The 22,789-nt window shown below is 37.2% G+C and overlaps 1 protein-coding gene across 2 annotated transcripts in view; it reads left to right on the top strand.

Annotated features, from left to right (window-relative positions):
* LOC110569667 (programmed cell death 6 interacting protein) overlaps window positions 1-22,789 on the top strand; it is a 97,015-nt gene that overhangs the window by 58,828 nt on the left and 15,398 nt on the right. For both annotated transcript variants that reach the window (XM_021677569.2, XM_044920756.1), the window contains exons 11-15: window positions 2,088-2,199; window positions 3,676-3,845; window positions 12,761-13,009; window positions 13,371-13,505; window positions 15,117-15,211. In XM_021677569.2, the coding sequence (XP_021533244.1) occupies window positions 2,088-2,199; window positions 3,676-3,845; window positions 12,761-13,009; window positions 13,371-13,505; window positions 15,117-15,211 (761 nt within the window). The remainder of the gene's footprint in view (window positions 1-2,087; window positions 2,200-3,675; window positions 3,846-12,760; window positions 13,010-13,370; window positions 13,506-15,116; window positions 15,212-22,789) is intronic.

Genomic DNA, 22,789 nt, shown 5'->3' with positions numbered 1-22,789 from the left:
CTCCAGGATCATGACCTGAGCCAAAGGCAGTCGCTCAACCAACTGAGCCACCCAGGCGCCCCTATTTTCCATGTCTCTTAAGCCTTCTTATTTTCTGTTGCTCTGTGCTTTATTGTGTGTAGTTTCTTCCGATCTGTTTTCCAGTTCACTGATCCTTTCCTTAGCAGCTTTTAAGTAGTCATTAGCTTTCTAATTTTAGAAATTCTAATTTAGTCCTTTTTTCAGTTGTTCCTGTTCTCTTTCTCCTGTGTCATATTTCTTATTTTTCTCTTATTCTAAAAACATATTAAATGTATTTTATATTCTTTATCTTAGAATTCCAGTATCTCTGGTCTTCATGGTTTGGTTCTGTGATTTGTTCCTTTTGCTGATTCTTGCTCATAATGGTTTGTTTCCTCTTGAGTTTGGTGGTTTTTTGGTATGTGTTTGTTCTTGTTTTTAAATTTTAAAACTTTTAATTTTGAATAATTTTAGACTTAACAAAAACGTTGCAGATTTGGTGCAGTTTTTTACCAAGATTTCCTTAAAGTTAAAATCTTATGTAGCCATAGTGCTTTTGTTAAAACTAAGAAATTAACGCTGGTACAGTATTATATTACTCAGATTTCAGTGTCCTTCTATTTCAAGATCCAGTCCAAAATACCTCCATTGCATTTAATGATTCCGTGATTTTTTTTCTTATTATGAATTCACATTTCCTGGAACTTTATATGTGGAAATTCTTTGAGGTTTGGGTTTTAAAGTGAATTCTTCTAGTGAATTTTTATTTTTTATTTTATTTATTTTTTTGTAGTTAACCTTTTTGTCAGAAGTACATCTTAGGGCTTTGTGTCACACAGGTAGTATGATTTCCAGGCCTAAGTACAGGCTTTTGATTAGGAATCTTTTTTTTTTTTAAAAGATTTTTTATTTATTTGACAGAGAAAGACACAGCGAGAGAGGGAACACAAGCAGGGGGTAGTGGGAGAGGGAGAAGCAGGCCTCCCGTGGAGCAGAGAGCCTGATGCGGGGCTTGATCCCAGGACCCTGGGATCATGACCTGAGCTGAAGGCAGACACTTAACGACTGAGCCACCCAGGCGCCCCTTGATTAGGAATCTTAGGTGATACTTCTTTTCTTTTCGAATTTAGAGCCAACACAAGTAAGTTTCCTTTGTCAGGCGGTCTTCCTTTTTAAAAATTCATCCAGTGAGTGTCACCCATTTGGAAGTATCCCAGTCTAAGGAGGGTAGTGGTTTTGATGTGACCTCTGCTCATAGCAGCCCCACCTGTGTTTCCTTGTGTCCTCCTCCTGATCCCTCACATCCACACTCTAAGCCAGTACTGAGCTGCATAGTTGGTGAACTATGGACAGTGGACCAATTCTGGCTTGTGACCTATTTCCGTATGACTCACTAGTTGAAGATGATTTTTATCTTTTTTTTAGAGGGTTGTAAAAAAAAAAAAATGTGACAGAGATGGTCCACAAAGGCCCACAAAACCTAAAATATTTACTCTAGTGTTGATAGAAAAGTTCGCAGACCTCTGCTCTAAGATGCCAGGTACCAGTGCTCTAGCACTTGTTTCTACTGGTAGATTATTAGCAGTTTCTTGTGTTTCTGGCCCCCTATTGTTCTGTCTTCTCAGATATACATTCCAAGGTCATTTTGTATGTGTTACTTACTATTTTGTTGTACTGAGATAGAAGTCTAAATCTTTGATTTTCATGTGGATAAATTAATGTCTTTCTCTTTGTTTTGTTTATGGCATCTAAGGTCTAAAGGCTTTCTATTTATTTTAATCTTAAAAAGAATCTTTCTTTACAGTAGTCTTGGTGTATGGATATACATAATCTCTTAGTTTTTCTTCCTTTTTAATTTACTGAGTAAGGTAATGGCTAACCTAGCCTTAAATTTTATAAGACTTTGTTAAATATGTTATAACTTGGATTTGTGCAAGAAAAATTGTTATACCATTTTATATTCCAGCCAGTAAAGTAGGGGTATTCCCATCCATTAATTCTCACCTGTATTGAGTCTGATCACTTAAAAAATGCTTTAATTTTTTTATACCAGAAATGATATTGTTACTTTGTTTCCTTTTTAAAAGTCATTAAGATTGTTGGATGAAGAAGAAGCAACTGACAATGATTTAAGAGCAAAATTCAAGGAACGCTGGCAAAGGACACCATCTAATGAACTCTATAAGCCTTTAAGAGCAGGTAAAAATGTGTATAAATGGCTTTCACTTGAATAAATTACCAATTTTTTTTTTAAGATTTTATTTTTAAGTAATCTTTATACTGAACTCACAATCCTGAGATCATAAGTTTCATGCTCTACTGACTGAGTCATCCAGGTGCCCATATAAATTCCCAATTTGGATCCACAATTTTGCTTGATTAAATTAGGGTCAGTTGTAAACTTGTTTTTACTGAAACTGCTATTGTGAAAACATAGGTGTTTTTCCTCAGTTCAGTGTAAGATAAAAAATAACAGAGGTAATTCATGTTCATTATAAGAAGTTCAAACTCTTAAAAACTCTAAAAAAATTGTTTTTTTTTTTTTTTTTTTTTAAAGATTTAGCTCATGGTAGGGGTATGTATGGAGAGGGAGAGAATCTCAAGCAGACTCCTGATGAGCACAGAGCCTGACCTGGGGCTCAATCTCATGACTGAGATCATGACCCGATCCGAAATCAAGAGTTGGACATCCAACTGGCTGAGCCACCCAGGTTGCCCCCAGAATTCTTAAAAATAATAAAGTAAAAATGAAAATGATTCTGTAACTCTCTTTTCCTAGTCCAAGTCTTTTTTTTTTTTTTTTTTTAGAGCATCTGTATAACCACTAGATATCACGGGTTCCAGGAACTGCTATTAAGCTGTATGCATAAATAAATGAGATCAGTTTTTTTAAAGATTTTATTTATTAGAGAGAGAGTGAGAGAATGTGCAAGCTGGGGAAGGGTAGAGAGAATCTCAAGAAGATTCCCCACTGAACGTGGCGTGTGATATAGGGCTCAGTCTCACGACCTTGAGATCGTAACCTGAGCCGAAACCAAGAGTTGGACACTCAACTGACTGAGCCACTCAGGCACCCCTAAATGAGATCATATTATATATATGTATGTATGGTTTTGTAATTTCATTTCACTTAGTAGTGGATGGTCAAAGGTGAGTTTTCCAGTTAAATTGAAGTCAGATTATTATTTTTTAAGACTTTAATTATTAAGATTTGTGTTTGCTAAGATAAGTGTCTTTATGGTAGCTAGACTATTATTTATTTATTATTATATAATTAATACTATTGACATTTTTTCTAAAAATGTGTCTGTTCTTTTAAGTCAAGTTGAAGCAGTGATCTTTGAGAAGGGAATACTTTTTAAGTAAGTTGTAACAATTTTTGGAGTGAATGATTTCTTTCTATATTAATGAATTGTAGGAAATGATTAGACTAATGTCAATTAGCTTTTATTTGGTGGATAGTAACCACAAATGTATTTTAAGGTATACCTGTGCTTTGCCAGAAACAAAAATGCCAAGAGTGACAGGAGCTCAATTTCTGTTATATAATGAATCAGGGCCCATAGAAGAGGGGAAAAAAGTAAAGTTGGAGAGCAGAACTAAAAGTATAACCAGCCTATAAATGTTACTGTGAAAGTCATTGCTGTACTCTGGTAACATTTTTTTCCCCCACAGAGGGAACGAACTTCAGAGCAGTTTTGGATAAAGCTGTGCAAGCAGATGGGCAAGTGAAAGAGCGTTATCAATCTCACCGTGACACCATTGCACTTCTCTGTAAGCCGGAGCTTGAGCTGAATGCTGCAATCCCTTCTGCTAACCCAGCGAAGACCATGCAGGGTAGTGAGGTAAGCAGATGCATTTTGATGTGGGTGGTCATCTGCTTATGAAAACTATGTTCAAGCCATTATGAACACAATTAATTGCCAATTTCTTACTGCCATCTTTTCAAAAATGCAGACGTAAATTGAGGTTGTTACATTTGGAGTAGCATGATATATACACTGTGTAATAGGTAATTACATTAGTTAAAATATTACTATCTTGTAATAATAATTTCTATTTATTGAATGTTTCCTGAGCTTGGTACTATATTCTAGATACTTTATAAGTTCAGTATTTAATTCAGGCTTTATAAAAGGGAGAGGCTTGGAAGCTTAGAAACTTCCCTGAAGTGGAAGGACTGGATTTGACCAGATGCTCTTCTGACCATAAATTCTTTGTTGTTTGTTACATCATTCTCTACCACCGTCCACTGTATTCTACTGGAACTATCTCTAAAGGGAAAGCCAACCAGCTGTGCATGTTAATAAGTGGGTAACATCATTATAGCATTTCTATTTGTGATAGGAAGGGGAAAATCAATAGTGGGGCATGTGAGTCAGAAAGTCCAAAGGTGCAAATACGCTTTAGTGGCTGATCACTGTAGTAGATGTAATGGAATAAGAGATCCTGAATGAAGTGCATAGGAAAATAAGCCAAAGGGCAAGCTATGTTTGCTGAAAACTTCTTGAAAAAGGTGAATTTCCTGGGATAGTAGGTCTCAAAAGTTATCAGTGTTGTGTCTTGTCTTTCTACAGAAACATTTCATATATTTATTCAGCCAAGACTTTGGATACCTACTCTGTAAGGCATTAGGCTAGGTACTTTGAAAAATCAACAAATGAACCATACACAGCCTTTACCCTCAATTTATGGTCCAGTGTGGGAAGATTAGACCTATACAAGGAGACCTGTAATACAGGGTAGACAAGTGTTGTGACTATAGAAAGTAGGCTGTGAGGATTTAGATGACGAAGCACTTAAATTCCAGTATTTTGGAGCTTCTCTCTTAAGAGGCTTCTTAAGAGATTGGCACAGGATGAGAACAGAGTAGACAGGCAAAGTGAACACATACAAAATCTGAGTAGGATCAAGTGAGCTACCAGAGGTTCATTGGAAAAGAGCCCCCGCAGTGAAGACTGCATAGCTGAATGGGCACAGAATCCAGATCTCTAAAGGTAGGGGGAACCTGATGGAACAAAGAATATCAGTTAGATGCTTTAAAGAAATGGGGGGAAGGGAGAAGGAAGGTGATTAGATTAATTCGTGAGGAACAGAGACTGCAGACCCACAGAACAGCAACAGTCTGGCCCTTTTTTTATCTTAGGATAAAAAAGTCCCTGCTTAGTATCCTCTTCTCTCTCTCATTTTTAAATAAGTAGTCTTGGGGCGCCTGGGTGGCTCAGTTGTTGAGCATCTGCCTTCGGCTCAGGTCATGATCCCGGGGTCCTGGGATCGGGCTCCCTGCTTGGCGGGAAGCCTGCTTCTCCCTCTCCCACCTCCCCCTGCTTGTGTTCCCTTTCTCGCTGTCTCTCTCTGTGAAATAAATAAATAAAATCTTTAAAAAAATAAAAAAATAAAAATAAAAAAGTAGTCTCAAAAAAAAAAAAGTAGTCTCTATACCCAACATGGGGCTTGAATTACAACCCCTAGATCAAGAGTCGCATGCTCTACTGATTAAGCTAGCCAGTCACCCCCTCTCCTTTTTCTTTTTGGCGTCTTGTACGTGACTCAGAACTTATATGGCTTTTGTCCTTTGATTCGCCTGCTTTCAGTAGAAGAGCAAAAATGGTTTCTGCTGAGCAAAATCAGAATTAGCATTCACTACTTTGTTACTTAATACAGTTGTAGTCACAGCTGCTTTTGTTAATTCATAATGGTATTACATAGGGGAAGAAAACATTTATAGTCAATATGAAGTTATTTTACTGAAGCTAGATTTTCTAGATAGAAGCAACCAAAAAATTTTCAGTGCTCTATATATTCATTCATCATGTGCCTTTATCAAAAGACTAATTAATATCATATGTTTATTAAAGCTGTTTCAGGTAATTGTCATAGTTGTTGATGACACATTTTAGCCAGAGTTTTTTTATGATAAAAGCATAGTCATTTGAATTCTGATTATTAAAGTGAATACAAAGTACATGTTTTATTAAGAAGTCCCATCTTAATGGTAGGGCTCTTTTTTTTTGAATTGTGAAGGGGCCTACTATTTATCTTTGGTCTCTTTGGGAATCTGTTTTTACATATTGAGATACTCTGAAAAATGTTGCAAGTATGGATAATTTGTATTTAAAGATTCTTTTTTAAATACTTAGGACCATTGCTTGTGATTGTACACCTCTGATCAGCAGGGGTATGGAATCTAGTCTACACTTGGCCAGACAAGCCTTGGCCCTAGTGTAGGGCTGAGTCTGCCCACAGGAAGGGGCATCTTTTTTTGGTACAAAAGTGATAGCCATTTATACTCATAGTATTGCATCTGTCTGGGGAGATGAAGGGGGAGGGGGTCCCTTTGGGAAAAAATCTCCATCTCCTCAGAGATAGTGCATAACATAGTACTGTCCAAAGCTGTGTGCCTTTTCAGGCCTTGCTTTTTTCTGGTTCACACAAAGTCATCTTCTAGACTAGTGGGTGATCTGCAAATGTGGCTTCTACTCTTTGTTTTTCATAACAGGAAGCGTCTAGACAGGAGTCAGGGTTGACTGGCATCTCTTCATTCATTTGTTCACCAAACATTTGTTGAAGGCCTACTGTATGCCAGGAACTATGGCACCATGGTCCCTAACAGAGAGAGGTGGAAAACTCTAGGTTAGCTTTAGTGTAGGGTAAGTGTGGTCAGGTTCCCACTGTTCTGTTGTTGAGATATTCTCATGTCTGCCTTTTCTGAAAATAAAATAGCAGGGACTGAAAAGTAAAGCTGAAAATCTCATTGAGAGTATTTGTTCTGTCTAATTGTGTTTGGTGCTGTTAGATGCTACAGAGAGCTTTATCATCTAAATGGGGCGGGCAAATGATGGCCTGTGGGCTAAATCCAGCCTGCCTACCTGTTTTTGTATGGCCTATGAGCCAAGAATGCCTTTTACATTTTTAAATGGTTGAAAAAAGTCAAAGTAATAATGTTTTATGACATGTGAACATTATATGAAATTCAGATTTTAGTATCCATAAATAAACTTCTGTTGGAGCATAGTTACACTCCTTTACATTTCGTCTATGGCCGCTTTCACACTAGAAAGGCAGAGTTGAATAGTTGCAACAGAGACTGGCTCACAAAGCCAAAAATATTTTCTGTCTCTTGTTTTTTCTTTCCCCTTCTGTTTGGTTCTTTATAGGAAAAGTTTGTAGCCCTTGGTCTTAAAGGTGAAGTACAGACAGCTGAGGTGATCTCATTCCTGCCTTTCTGTTTGACCTCATCTCCCTCCCTTCTGTCTTTTTTTACTGTGTTTCTGCCACACTAACCCCCCCCCCCTTTTTTTTTTCCTTTTCCCTTTGAACATGGGAAGCTTGTTCCTGCCTTAGGACTTTAACATTTGCTTTCCTTCTGTTGGGGTCTTTCTTCCAAGGCTACTGCTTCTTTTTTCATTAAAGCCCCAGATGTCACCCTTTCCCTTTTTTTGTCATTGGCTACTGTATTGCTCTGTTTTTTGTGTGTGTTTAATTCTCCCCCCCCTTCCCCTATCCCCCACATGAAGGACTCTGCTTCTGTTAATAGTTGTATTTTGGAGCTAGAGCAGTACCCAGCATGTAAGGATTCAAAAAGTGTTGATGGAATGATAACTACTGGCAGCCTAACTTAATAAAGGGATGCAGTTAATTGCAGTTGAAAGCTAGTTGGAGCTGTTTTTATTTATTTTATTATTTATTTTTAAGATTTTATTAATTTATTTGACAGAGAGAGACACGGCAAGAGAAGGAACACAAGCAGGGGAAGTGGGAGAGGGAGTAGCAGGCTTCCCACTGAGCAGGGAGCCCGATGTGGGGCTCGATCCCAGAACCCTGGGATCATGACCTGAGCTGAAGGCAGACGCTTAACGACTGAACCACCCAGGCGCCCCTTGGAGCTGTTTCTAAAACATAGAAATAAACACCACAGGATTCTAATTATTATTTAAAAAAAATTTTTTTTTTTAAGATTTTATTTATTTATTTGACAGAGAGCAGCGAGAGAGGGAACACAAGCAGGGGGAGGGGGAGAGGGAGAAGCAGGCTCCCCGCAGAGCAGGGAGCCCGATGCGGGGCTCGATCCCAGGACCCTGGGATCATGACCTGAGCCGAAGGCAGATTCTTAACGACTGAGCCACCCAGGCGCCCCTATTTTAAAATTTTTTAATTGAGGTATAATTGACATACAACATTTTATTAGTTTCAAGTGTGCAACATAATGATTCAGTATTTGTATATATTGTGAAATGATCACAATAAATCTAATTAATATCAGTTATCACATGTAGTTACAGAATTTGTTTTCTTGTGATGAGAACTTTTAAGATTTTACTCTTAGTGGGGCGCCTGGGTGGCTCAGTCGTTAAGCATCTGCCTTTGGCTCAGGTCATGATCCCAGAGTCCTGGCATCGAGCCCCGCATCGGGCTCCCTGCTCCGCGGGAAGCCTGCTTCTCCCTCTCCCACTCCCCCTGCTTGGTTCCCTCTCTGGCTGTGTCTCTTTCTGTCAAATAAATAAATAATTAAAAAAAAAAAAAGATTTTTACTCTTAGCGACTTTCAAATATGCAATGTATTATTATTATTTTTTAGAGGATTTCATTTATTTGAGAGAGAGAGAGGGAGCACAAGTGGGGGCAGGGGGAGGGGCAGAGGGAGAGGGAGAAGCAGACTCCCTGTTGGGCAGGGAGCCTGACATGGGGCTTGATCCCAGGACCCTGGGATCATGACCTGAGCTGGAGGTAGACACTTAACCTAAGCTGCCCAGGTGCCCCACAGTATAGTATTATTAAGTATAGTTACCATGCTGTACATTATATCCTCATGACTTAATGTATTTAATTAATCGAAGTTCGTACCTTTGGACTACCTTCATCTGTTTTGCCCACCTACATCCCCTACCTCAGGCGGCCATCAGTCTGTTCTCTGTATCTGTGCGCTTGGTTTTCTTTTAGATTCCACATATATATGAGATCATACAGTATTTGTTTTTCTCTGACTTATTCATTTATCATAATGCCCTCAAGGTGCATTCATGTCACAAATGGCAAAACTTCATTCTTTTTTTATAGCTGAATATTCCTCTGTGTGTGTGCGCGCGTGTGTGTGTATACCACATCTTCTTTATTCATTTATCCATTGATGGACATTTAGGTTTCCATATCTTGGCTGTTGTAAATAATGCTGCAGTGAACATGGGGGTGCAGAGGGATTCTAATTATTTCTATACTTTAACTTGATAACACATTAAGCCTCAAACTTGAGTGGATAAGAAACTGTAGGCATTGGCTTACTTTTCTTACTATTTTGGTCATTCATTTGAGGAAGCAGTTTAATTTATTTTCTGCTGTAGTCACTCTGTTAAAATAAGGCCAGTATCATGCAATCTAAAATATGGTTAAACTAGTATATATGACAGTTTTTGGGGGAAAAAAAAAAAGATGCTTGACATACAAGGACTCTTTGTGTGGTGGTCTAAAAGTTCATTTATAAATTGGTTGTTTCAAATGGCATCATTTTCCCAGAGACTTAGAATCATAGCATTTTGGAATAGAATAGGACTTATTAAATACGTATTTGGTCCTTTTTTTTTTTAATCACTGATTAGAAAACTGACTATCATAAAAGTTAGGAAGTTAGCTTTTCTACATGGTGGAGCTGGTATTAGAACTTATGGTTCTACAAATTTTGTTGGGGTTCTCTTCCTTCGTTACTCTGCTGCCCTGTGTGTGGTTAGTTCTTCACTGAAGAGGAGGTTTTATTCTTGTGAACCATGTCTGTCTTCTCATATTACTTATTAACTAATTTGGGGTGCTGTCACCACAATTTTGACCCATCATTTGTTGAGAGGATCTTAGTTGCTATACTCTGGAAGAAGCATCCAATCTGTTTCTAGATAATAGTGTTATAGTGTCCCTGACTTTCAGCTTTGTTTAGTAGACTAGTTTTTTTTTTTTTTTAAACCAGTTCTGCATATTCCTGTTTCTCCCCCAGTTTTCTTTATTTGACTATTTTATGTTTTTCTTTCTAGCCTTTTTTGGGACATAACTGAGAGAAAGATAAAAGGTGGCATTTTTCTTATAGCTAAACAACCTTCACATAGAGTCACAGTCATGGTTGAGGTTCCATTATCAGTTTAAATATGACAAAAGATAATATTATCACAACCTTTTAAAATTATATCATGTTGCACCCACCCTACAAAATGTGTGACATAATTACAGAAATAGTTATCATTCAGAACAAACAAATAATTACAGTTTAGCAATCTGCTCCTCATTGTTCCTCTCTTTTTGTCTTAATGCTTAGATACCTAAGCCTCTTCAGTGTATAGCGTACCCAAAGTATAGAGTTAAACCATAAAACCTAACTACCAATTAATAATAATGACTATTACTGATTGAGTGCTTACCCTGTGTTAGAAGTTATATTGAGCACTTGGTATGAATTATTTCAGGCTTCACAACAGTTCTGGGGTAGGTACTATTACTCTTGTTTTGCAGATAATGAAATTGAGTTTTCCAGGTAGTAAAGTATCCTTGGTTACACAGTAACTAAGTCTTAATATGTCCATTAAGGGAATATAGTTAGGGATGAAATATTTTTTTGTACGTAATTATGTTTTACTTTGATGGATAACTAGGTACTTGTATTTATTTATTCAAGTTTTGATTTAATTTTGTGTTTTGAATATGTAAAAAATATTCATGATTCAAAAGGTGCATGCAGAGAAATCTCATCTCTGTTCTTTCCACATTGTTCCTATCCACTTTCTATAAGCAACCTTATTTATTCATTTCTGGTTTGTCCTTCGTGCTTTTGTTTTTATAAAAAAATACATATGCCCACATACATACATAATACATTATGTGTCTATGTCTATTTCTGATTTCCCTTCTCTCTTACTCGGAATGCAATATGCTGTACCTATGCGCCTTTTATTTTCATTTAACAATATGTCCTGGAAGTCATTTGGAAACAAGATTTTTAGGCACATTGTTGAAATCAGATTCCACTAAATCACTGAAACAGACTTGCCGTCTCCCTCCAGGTGTGATTTTTTTTCTCTTCTTCCTTCCATTGGAAGTGTTTGGGGCTTGAGGCTTCTCTGACCTCTAGGAGTCACATTTCTTTCCACTACTGTGGATGTTGAAAGACGCTGAATTTAAGATAGTACACTTAACAGATATGGGTGGTAAACGGAGGCCAAATATAGAAGAAATTTTAGACTTTTCCTTGGGTCTTTAGTCTTCCCAAAGGAAGGTAATTCTGGACACTTGTCAAGGAGTTAGCTAGGGCTGTGGCATGAAAAGTAGGACAGAAATGCTTAGAAACAGGCAGTAGGTGGGGAGATCCATTGGATTTGGAAATGCCATGGTAAGATGAAAGACAGGGATGTAGATGGGGTTTATGGGTGTCCCCTTCTTCCTTTGTCTTTCCCCCAGCTTACTTTCTCTGAGCATCATGGGGGCAAGCACAGTAGGGGGATTGGGGCTGGTGCTCTCCTGGGTGGCCCTAGCAAGAGTGCAAAGAGATGTGAGTGAAAGGGGCAGCTTGTAAGTGGCATCAGAGGGCACTTGGGCTCTGTGATACTGTTACTCTGTAGGGTTGTTTGTGAATCATGTGGGTGTTAGAGAATGCCTGGGCTGAATCCAATGCAAAACTCTTTTTTTTTTTTTAAGGATTGTATTTATTTATTTGTCAGAGAGAGGGAGAGAGAGAGAGCATGCACAAGCAGGGGAGTGGCAAGTAGAGGGAGAAACAGGCTCCCTGCTGAGCAGGGAACCCAATGTGGGACTCGGTCCCAGGACCCTGGGATCATGACCTGAGCTGAAAGCGGACGTTTAACTGGCTGAGCCACCCAGGCATCCCTTTCTTTAAAGATTTTATTTATTTATTAGAGCACAAGCAGGGGGAAGGGCAAAGGGAGAGGGAGAAGCAGATGCAGGGAGCCAGATGCGGGGCTCAATCCCAGGACCCTGGGATCATGACCTGAGCTGAAGGCAGACGCTTAACTGCCTGAGCCACCCAGGCACCCCCCGATGGAAAACTCTTAATGATATGAACAGATGTACAAGATCCCTCTCTTCTCTCTCTCTCTCCCAGTATATAAAATAAACACATGGTTTATAGCTTTTTATCTGTATCTCTGGCTCTCTTTCTTTATCTAAGATGCTCTCTCCATATATATATATCTTTGTCTCTGTTCTATCTATATGTCTGTCTATATCTCTCTATCTCTCAATCTCTCTGTGTCAGCAAAATAGGGTATCTCTTTGGCAAAAACATACCTTCCTCTACCTTGGAGCCATGACAGGGACAGGGTTAGTATAGAGTAGTTAAGAGATTGATTTTGGAGTTAGGCAGACTTAGGTCTCATATTTTATGTTACTTAATTTTTTAGGTTACTTAATTTTTCTGAGACTCAGTTTCTGCAACTGTGGAATAGAAGTAATAAATATATACCCAATGGGATTTTGGAAGGATTACATTAAATTATATTTGTGAAGTGTTTAGGACAGTCCCTGGCACATAGTAAATGTTCAGTAAATCATTGTGCTCACTACTGTTACCATTATTGCTGCCTCCTCTTATAAGCTGAGTCCACTAAAGGCACAGTATCTCTAAGTAAACCTGATGTACAATTGATGCTTGGCTGTCTGAGAAATGAGCCAACTCTGAGTGAACCTTTGTATATAATTCCCTTCTAGAAATTGGCTTCTGGGTTTTTTTTTTGCATTAAACGAAGGGGTTTTGTTTTGTTTTAATTGTTCAGGTTGTAAATGTCTTAAAATCCTTATTGTCAAATCTTGATGAAGTAAAGAAGGAAAGAGAAGGGCTTGAGAATGACCTGAAATCAGTGAATTTTGACATGACAAGCAAATTTTTGACTGCTTTGGCTCAAGATGGTGTCATAAATGAAGAAGCTCTTTCTGTTACTGAACTGGATCGAATCTATGGAGGTCTTACGACTAAAGTCCAAGATTCTCTAAAGAAACAGGAAGAACTTCTTAGAAATATTCAGGTAAAGTTTATATGCTTTGGTAAGATTTATGTTTAAAGAAAATCACAGAAAGGATAAACCTGGACTAAATCTGTATCTGTTTAGTAGGATTGTGTTTTTTGCAAGTTGCTACATATTAATAGAAATCTGTAATCATTATTGGTTATGTTTTGATAACCCACTGAATTTGTGGTATTTTTACTTTAAGATGTAAAGTACTGTGTTATCACAAAAGAAATATTCTATTAGGTAAATTTCTAGAAATTCTGGCATGTAATCATATATGATTTTCATATGTAGTTGGCAAAGTAGCAATAAAAATGTTACAAGCTATATTAATTTGATAAATAAGTGTAAATACATAAATCTTTCTTTTAACAAGGTCTCACACCAGGAGTTTTCAAAAATGAAGCAATCTAATAATGAAGCTAATTTAAGAGAAGAAGTTTTGAAGAATTTAGCTACTGCCTATGACAACTTTGTTGAACTTGTAGCTAATTTGAAGGAGGGCACAAAGGTATGATGTACAAAAGAAATAATAGTTCACCAGTACAGATGTGAAACTATAGTTTGAGAAGTTAATTGTGTTTCCAGTTGTACCAAATTATTCTTGAACTTCCTAGCTTTAGTGACTTTTTACTGAGAGGCTTCTTGTAAGCGAGAGAAAGCTTAAAGGTGGCGATACTTCATGGGAATGAAGAATGAATTGTATATTTCACCAGGCAGAAAGAGGGTGTAGGAATTTCAGGTAAAAGAAATTAGCACAGAGATGTCAAAAGCTAGTGACACTTTTTGGGGAGAAAGAAAAGAAAGTAAGTTGACTAAAAAAAAATTTTTTAAGATTTTATTTATTTATTTGAGAGAGAGGGAAAGAGAGCTTGCTCAAAGTGGAGCAGTGGGGAAGGGTTGAAGGGAAGGGAGAGGGACAAGCAGACTCTGTGCTGAGCATGGAGCCCAACATGGTGGGGGCTCAGTCTCACGACCCTGAGATCATGACCGAAGCTGAAATCAAGAGTTGTATGCTTAACTGACTGAACCATCCAGGTGCCCTGAAAGTTGACTAATTTGAGTGAATTATGAGGGAACAGGATTAGTTGAAGCTGATCTGTGGTGGGAAAGGGAGGAGAGGGTATGGCTTTTATATTCTGTGCTGATAGTGCTGATGGATAATGATAGATTTGTGATCTGCCTGAGTCTCAGGGTGCTTACTAAATATATTATTTTTTTGCTTTTCCTTTACATAGCTTAGGGAAATGATTATATTTGTTTTTACCAATGACTTTCCTTTTGAGGGAGCAAGTGATTTTTAAGTTTTTCAGGTACATGTTACCTTGTGGTGTTTTAACTCCATAATGATCATTGAATAAAGTTATCTTGATACAAATACAGTGGATATAATGTAAAACCCTCTGAAGGAGGGGGTAGAAATACTACAAAGCCTTGGAAATAGAAGAGTAAGACACCATTTTAATTTGATTTAAAATGCTCTGTTGAAATAGATAAGCTGAGAAAACTCAGAGAGCCTTTGGAGACACTTCTAAGGGTTTCTGAAGTGATGCCTATATTTCTGAAGTGAATGTGCAAATCTAATCCTTCCATTTAAATAGGTTTCATACGTTTATTAAGTAACTGACTTTTCTCTAGGAATTGGGAACATACTCGTGATCATGAAACTTATGACTTGTTCCATTTAATTTTTGATGGCAAGTGTTCTATAAAAATGATTTTGTTATTTTTATTTTCTCTAGTTAGGTCATAATTTAGTATAATTAAGTTGTTGAACCTCAGTGGTATGACTGTCTCGGGCAGAGAATTTTAGTTCTTTAGCTTTAACGATGATTGACAAATGAGCTTTAGATTGTGTTCCTCTTTAGATTAAAAATTTCATTCTGGGGGCGCCTGGGTGGCTCAGTCGTTAAGCATCTGCCTTCGGCTCAGGTCCTGATCCCAGGGTCCTGGGATTGAGCCCCGCATCGGGCTCCCTGCTCGGCGGGAAGCCTGCTTCTCCCTCTCCCACTCCCCCTGCTTGTGTTCCCTCTCTCGCTGTGTCTCTGTCAAATAAATAAATAAAATCTTTAAAAAAAAAAATTTCATTCTGGTTTATTACTTGTTTCTTCTTTGCTTACAGTTTTACAATGAGCTGACTGAAATCTTGGTCAGGTTCCAGAACAAATGCAGTGATATAGTGTTTGCACGGAAGACAGAAAGAGATGAACTCTTAAAGTAAGTTTATTTTGTGTATCAAATTGTATTTTTCTTTTGAAAAGTTGTATGTGGAGACTTTGGGGTGAACTTGGCAGTATGAGATAGCACTTTCTTTCCTTTCCTCTTGGACATTTACAAAGCAACAAGCAAGCTGCATGATCTGAGAATAAAAGATGAAAAGGAGCAGAAACTCCAGGTGTCGGAAGCACAGTGATGTTACTGAAATGCTAACACAACAGTTCAGGGTGGCATATCTCAGAAATGCTAATAAACATAAGTAGTTTACCTTGAAATGACAAATAGGTTCCTTCCATATAAAACTAGAGGTACAGAATATGGGGAAGACACGGTGAATAGCTTAGAAAACATCAGCTACTGCCCTTCTGAAGGAGCCTGCTGAGAATGCTGGACCAGTAGCATAGGACTCATTCTATGCTGAGTGACTGGTAGAGTTGACATAGCATTGGTACAAAGATTCAGTGTTTATTAAAAATGGTGAAAAAAAGAACAAAATTTAATAAAACCTATGAGATGGAGAATATTCACCAGAATAATATTGTCACAGAACAGATGAAAATTCTGAATGAACATTTCATTATGAATTAAGAAAAAAAAAAAAGAAAAGGGTTAGGAAGCAATAACCCTGAGGAACACCATACACAGAAATGCCAGAACTCAAGGAAGATGGTGAGAAGACAGGACATGATAAAATGTGAGGTTTTAGGATTCCAGGAAACAAGTAGAAGAGAGAACAAAACCATCACAGAAACCATATGAAATGGGAAGGAGTAAAAAGGAGAATAGACAGTGAAGAAGACACAGGAGCACAGAGTAGAAAAGAGGAAATCAAAGAAAATGAAACCAAAGTAAAAAAAGAATTAAAAAGGATTAGAGAGAAGATGGGCAAAGAAGATCCAAATATGCAAAATTGAATTCCCCTGAAAGAAGAGAAACCAAAACCATGAACAGAACAAATATTTAACAATATTACTCAAGAATATTTTCCTAAAATAAGTGAAAGCTTATTGAAAAGGTATATCTTATGGTCAGGAAAAATGAACAAGAACTGTCAACACCAAGGCATATAAATTATTAGCTTTAAAAGATAATGGCAGAGGGCGCCTGGGTGGCTCAGTTGGTTAAGCGACTGCCTTCAGCTCGAGTCATGATCCTGGCGTCACGGGATCGAGTCCCACATCGGGCTCCCTGCTCAGTGGGGGGTCTGCTGCTCCCTCTGACCCTCTTCCCTCTTGTGCTCTCTGTCTCTCATTCTCTCAAATAAATAAATAAAAAAAAATCTTAAAAAAAAAAAAAAGGATAATGGCAGAATCCTTTAGGCAATTGGGCAAAAAGATCCAGTCCATTTATAAAAAGGTGAAAAAGTTTAGCTCATAGCACTGCATGCTAGAAGAGAGTAGAGTGATTGCTTCCGGAACTCAAGGAAAGCAAATATGAGCCAAGGATTTTATATCCAAACTGTCCTTCAGGTATATACAGGAGCATATATTCATTAGTAATGAATATAAAGAACTCAGAGACTATTAATATTCATGAGTCTTTCTGGAACCCTTCAGCCAACCCGACCATTTTTCACTCCCCTGTTCACATTTAAACTGTTTTTCATAGAAGTTTTTGGAGAAATTATCAAAGAGCTGCCTCCTTCCACCTCCCAAGAAAGAGCAATGTTGTTTTTACAGTTTTTCTACTAAACCTTTAAAAAGCAAATAAAGTACTTTTAAAATGGTTTTAGAGGTTAAAAAAAAAAACTCTCCAAATTAGTTTTACTGATAAGAACATCTGACAAAGATTAAGACAAACCAGTCTTCAGACCAGTTTCGTTTATGAATATGGATGCAAAAGTCCTGAATAAAATACTTAACCATTGATACTAGTATGTTAGAAAAAGAACCGTGAACAAGGGGGACGGGGTGGTTATTCCAGTAAGGGGAAGAAGATTCTTTTCATAGGTGAGGAAAAAGCAATTGAGAAAGTAAGTCTTCCATTGTGGTTCATATACACAATGGAATATTACTCAGCCATCAGAAAAGCTACTGTTTACATCGACATGGATGAAACTGGAGGTATATTATGCTAAGTGAAATAAGTCAGTCAGATAAAGACAATTATCGTATGGTTTCAGTAATATGTGGAATATAAGAAATAATGCAGAGGGTCATAGGGGAAGGGAGGGAAAACTGACTGGGAAGAAATCAGAGAGGGAGACAAACCATGAGAGACTCTTGACTCTGGGAAACAAACTGCGGATAGGGAGGTGAGTGGGGGGATGGGGTAACTGGGTGATGGACATTTAGGAGGGCATGTGATGTAATATGATGTGATGAGCACTGGGTGTTACACACTAATGAATTATTGAACATTATATCAAAAACTAATATGTTGTTAGCTAATTGAATTTAAATAAAAAAAATAAGTCTTTTGGTATTCAGTAAAATAGGAGTAGGTGGATACTTCTATAACACTGTGTGTGTGTGTATCGATCTGTTTATATCTGCACAAAACTTTAACATCATGGTTAATGGAGAAACAATGTAAACATTCTTTCTAAAAGCAAGGACAAAATGCCCACTATCAACACTATTATCTAATACCATATTGGCAGTACCAGCCAGCACAATTAGACAAAAGAATAAAATTAGAAATATAAAAATTGAAAAGAAGTTAACATTTTCACTATTTATAAGACTTTATGATTGTACAACTTGAAAATCCAAGAGAATCAACCCCAAAACTCTGCAAATAGTAGAATTATTACTGAAGACAATGGATTTAAAGATAATTTATAGAAATTGGTAGCTTTCATATAAATAAATATGGGAGATATAATGGAGGAAAAGACGTCACTTGCAATAGCAACTAAAACCGTAAAATACATAGGAATAAATTTGCTGTCTCTGAGACCTGTATGTAGAAAATTTTGAAACGCTGTTCAAGGGCACAGAGGAGGACTCGAATTTGAAATATGTGTCATGTTTTTGGGTAGGATGACTCAACTTCGTAAAGATGTCATTTCTTACACATTCAACATAATTTGATTTCAAATAAATAAATAGATTTTAATTTTAAAACTAGACAGGTTGATTCTAAAGCTCAGCTAGAAAAACTGTCAAATTATTAGCCAGGAAAACAGAATAAAAAGAAAAGTAAGGGAAACTAATTCTGTCAGATATTAACATATGTAATATTGTGTTTAATCAAAACACAGTGATACTGGTGCATGATTAGACAGACCAAAGACCAAATAGAAAATAGAAATAGACTCTAATACATTATGAATTTAGTGTAAAAAAGATCCTAAGCCAATCAGAAGATGTTAGAGACAACTGCCTCGTCATTTAGAAAACAAAAGTTTTTATACCAGAATAAATTCCAGGTGGATCAAACTTGAAATGTGTAGGATAAAATGTAATGTTTAAAATAGAATATGAGAGAATTCCTTTATAAAGCTGAAATGGGAAAAGTCTTTCTTACTCTGACTTAAAATCTAGAAGCCGTATTTATAAAAGGAAAAGTTCATCATAACATAAGCTGAGTCTTTATGTAATGAACTGGGGGAAAATATTTGAAGCCTACTCACAAAGGTGAAAGGCAAATTTACTCGTTTATGAGGAACTCCTAGATATTACTGAGGAAGAGAAAAACTCAATGGAAAAGTTGACAAAGGCTGTGAACAGAAATTTTGCAGATGAAGAAATGTAAGTGGTTCTTAAGCATTTATGAAAAAAATACCTGTCTGGGAGACACCTGGCTGGCTCAGTAGGTAGAGCACACAACTTTTGATCTTGGGGTTGTGAGTTCAAGCCCCACTTGGCCTAGAGCTTACCTAAAAAAAAAAAATAAATAAACTAGAAACCTGTCCTCATTCAATAAAAAGGAAATACAAATTAAAACTACTCTGAAATAACATTTCTCAGGTTGGCAAAAATCTGGAAGTTTGAAAAGATGCTTTGTTGGCACATGTAGGGGAACAGGTCTCATTCTGTGGCTATGAATGCATGTTGGTGCAATCCTTGTGTGGGGCAGTTTTGCTTCAAAGGTCTGGATTACAAATCCACACATCTTTTAATCCAGCTAGTGTGGTTTTGAGATTTTATTCAGAGTATGTGTTAGCATATGCTAGAAATGACATATTTATGAACTAATTCATTTCTGAGTTGCTTGTAGCAGTAAAAGAAACAAATCAAATATCCAGGGCTGGTGAAATAAATAAAGCTACATCTGTACAGCTTTTTTTTTTTTAAAGAGCAGCTATTAAAGGATGTTTTCTATTTATTGATATGGAGAGATTTTGAAGATAGTTATGGTAAGGAAAAAAGGTACAGAACAGTGTAAAGTATGCTTTTTGTGTAAAAAGGGAGAAAATAAAATGTAGATTTGAATTGGTTTATGTGTCAGGAGATTCTGGACAGGTTCATAAGAATAGTGTGTATCTGGGTGTGAGTGGTGGAGAGGGAACTTGCAGATAGGGATCTTTCACTCACTTTTTAGTTTTTGAAGCAAGTGAACACATTACCTTTTCAGAAAGTTATGTGAAATTAATTAATGAGACTTCATATGTTTTTATAGCCACATCCCAATAGTCTGATTTTTATTTTTCAGACTGTACAGCTGGCTTTTCAGATTCATTCCCTACTGCCCACGTTTTTTTTTTTTTTTTGAGCTGCAGAACCCTGTGCTCAAGCTTAGTCTTACAGAGAAGCCTGGTTTGTAAAACAGATAAAGATGGATCTGGCTCAGAGGCAAGCGGGGAGGGGCTTGGAGCAGGACCTTTTCCACCTCCTCCCTTTTCTTTAAGCAAGCAGCTGCCATTGAGATGACTGTGCAGGACCCTTAAATTCTGTAGCTCAGGACCAAGTGAGAGCCAAAAAAGGTTTCTTTTCTTTCTTTTTTCTTTTAAATTTTATTTATTTGACACAGAGAGAGAGAGCAAGCGAGAGAGCACAAGCAGGGGGAGTGGTAGGCAGAGGGAGAGGGAGAAACAGTCTCCCTGCCAAGCAGAGAGCCCAATGCGGGACTCGATCCCAGGACCCTGGAATCATGACCTGAGCTGAAGGCAGCCGCCCAACCAACTGAGCCACCCGGGCACCCCCCAAAAAAGGTTTCTAAGTTTAAATTGAAGGTTGGTGAACTAAGTGCCCAGGTTAAGTTGAGCCTGCTGCTTAATTTTGTAAAGTCAAGTTTTACCGGAACATAGCCATGTTCTTCATGTTGTATGTATTATCTATGGCTGGCTTTGCACTAAAAACAGCAGTCTTGAGTGTTTGTGACAGAGACCCTATATCCTGCAAAGCCTAAAATATTTGCTCTCAGGCTCTTTACACAAAAAATTTTGCCAACCCCTAGTTGAAATCATTTTGTTGCCCGTGATAATTTACTTTCTAGTTGTATGTACTGTTTTTCCACTTAAATCTTTAGTGTAAAATAGGTTAACATAACTATTTTTAGAATTGTGTAGTATAATACAGGTTCATGGCTTAGGAAGAAATTTGGGGATATTCTTGTTTTCAGATATTTCATATTTCAAATCTCTAGCTTGAAAATTAGGTTTATTACTATTTGCATGTGTATTTCTATATTTATACTATAAACAAAATCAGTTTTGAGACATGAATTCATCAACTTGTCAAGTGGTTTTAGTTTGGTGATTAAAAGGTACATGAAGGATGGAAAGGTAGGCCAGATAGACATACATTAGCTTTTAAAAATCTGAGGGTTTACTTTGTCAAAATCACTCTTAATACCAAGGGCCTAAATTCCTTAAAACATGTTTACTGACCATAAAATAAAAACAAAACAAAAGTATACATAAGGGGCGCCTGGGTGGCTCAGTGGGTTGAGCGTCTGCCTTCCGCTCAGGTTGTGATTCCAGGGTCTTGGGTTCGAGCCCCAGGTCAGCTCCCTGCTCAGTGGGTCATCTACTTCTCTCTGTCCCTCTGCCGCTCCCCATGCTTATGCTCTCTCTCACTCCCTCTCTCTCTCAAATAAAATCTTTAAGAAAATATACATAAGTGTACATCTTACTGAATTTTCACAAACTGAATACAGTCATGCATTGAACAGTTGGGTCAGTTCACAGAACATTCTCAGCACCACAGAAGGATCATCCATGCATCTACTCAGTCATTAACCGCTTTCCCCAGGGCAACCATTATCCTTACTGTGAGAGTGTGGACTAGGTTCTCCTGTTTTGCACTGTATATCCGTGGAATCACATGTACTCTTTTGTAACTGGTTTACAGTCAGCACTGTATTTGTGAGGCTCATCCATACAGTTGTGTGTAATTGTAAATCTTTAATTTTCATAATTGGGTATATTTCATTGTGTGAATATGTTATGTATGTATTCTTCTGTTGCGTATTTGAGTAGTGTGTAGTTTTGGCCACTATATTATGACTAGTGTGAGCATGAATATTCTAAAACATAATTCTGCAGTTTTGCTAGTAGCAGTAAAAGAATAGAAACAAACCAAATATCCAGGGCTGGTGAAATAAAGCTTCGTCTATATGGTGAAAGTACTATGCAGCCACATATGCAATTTAAAATATCTAGTAGCCACATTTTAAAAGTTAAATTTTCAAAAATATATTTTGTTGGGGCACCTCTGTAGCTCAGTTGGTTAAACATCTGCCTTGGGCTTAGGTCATGATCCTGGGGTCCTGGGATCGAGCCCCACATCGGGTTCCCTGATCGGCGGGGAGCCTGCTTCTCCCTCTTCCTCTGCCTGCCGCTCCCCCTGCTGTGTGCACTCTCTCTCATTTTCTCTCTCTGTCAAATAAATAAATAAAATCTGAAGAAAAAAAAAAAAACCAAAAACAAAAATATATTTTGTTTAGGCTGGTAGATCCAAAGTATTATAATTTAAACATATAATCATAAAAGTTATGTATGACATATTTTACTTTTTTTCAGCGTAGTCTTAGAAATTTGGTGTGTAATTTCCACTTACAGCACATCTCAGATCACACTAGTCAGATTTCAGGTGTTTAATAGCCATATGGGCTAGTTCTAGATCCTGCTTTTGGTGAGCAGATATATGCAGTGCTGTTGGATATATATCTAATAGTGAAATTGCTTGGTGAGAGGGTATATGTATATTGAGCTTTAGTTGAAACTGTTGGTTTTCCAAAGTGGTCGTACTAATTTATATTTCTACTAGCAGTGTATGAGAGTTGGTTGCTCTGTATTTTTGCCATTAGCTGTTCTGGTGGATATGTAGTGTTATTTCATTGTGGTTTTAATTTTCATTTTCCTCATGACTAGTATGTCTTCTTTATATTAAGTGTGCAAAAAGAATATTTTACTCTGAAGTTTACCTTCTTTTCACTAATGATTTAAAACTAAAGTCAGTAATGATGGTTGTTGGCATTGAAATACTGGTGGGATTTTATTTCTTATGTTTTTGCTTTTTTATGTTATTAGTCTCATGATTTAATAGCTTTGATTTATATAATTACTAGTAAGTGGCTAGGAAATTCTTAGTTGTCCTGTAAGTGTGTTATTCATTGCAACCATCTCTGGAGTTTATCAAAGATAAAAAAAAGTATTATGTTAAGGCTTTATAATATAATTACATATGT

This window comes from Neomonachus schauinslandi, chromosome 1 (assembly GCF_002201575.2).
Source record: "Neomonachus schauinslandi chromosome 1, ASM220157v2, whole genome shotgun sequence".
Lineage (NCBI taxonomy): Eukaryota > Metazoa > Chordata > Mammalia > Carnivora > Phocidae > Neomonachus > Neomonachus schauinslandi.
Note: the sequence above shows the minus strand (reverse complement) of the source record. Positions and strands in the feature narration are given on the sequence as shown.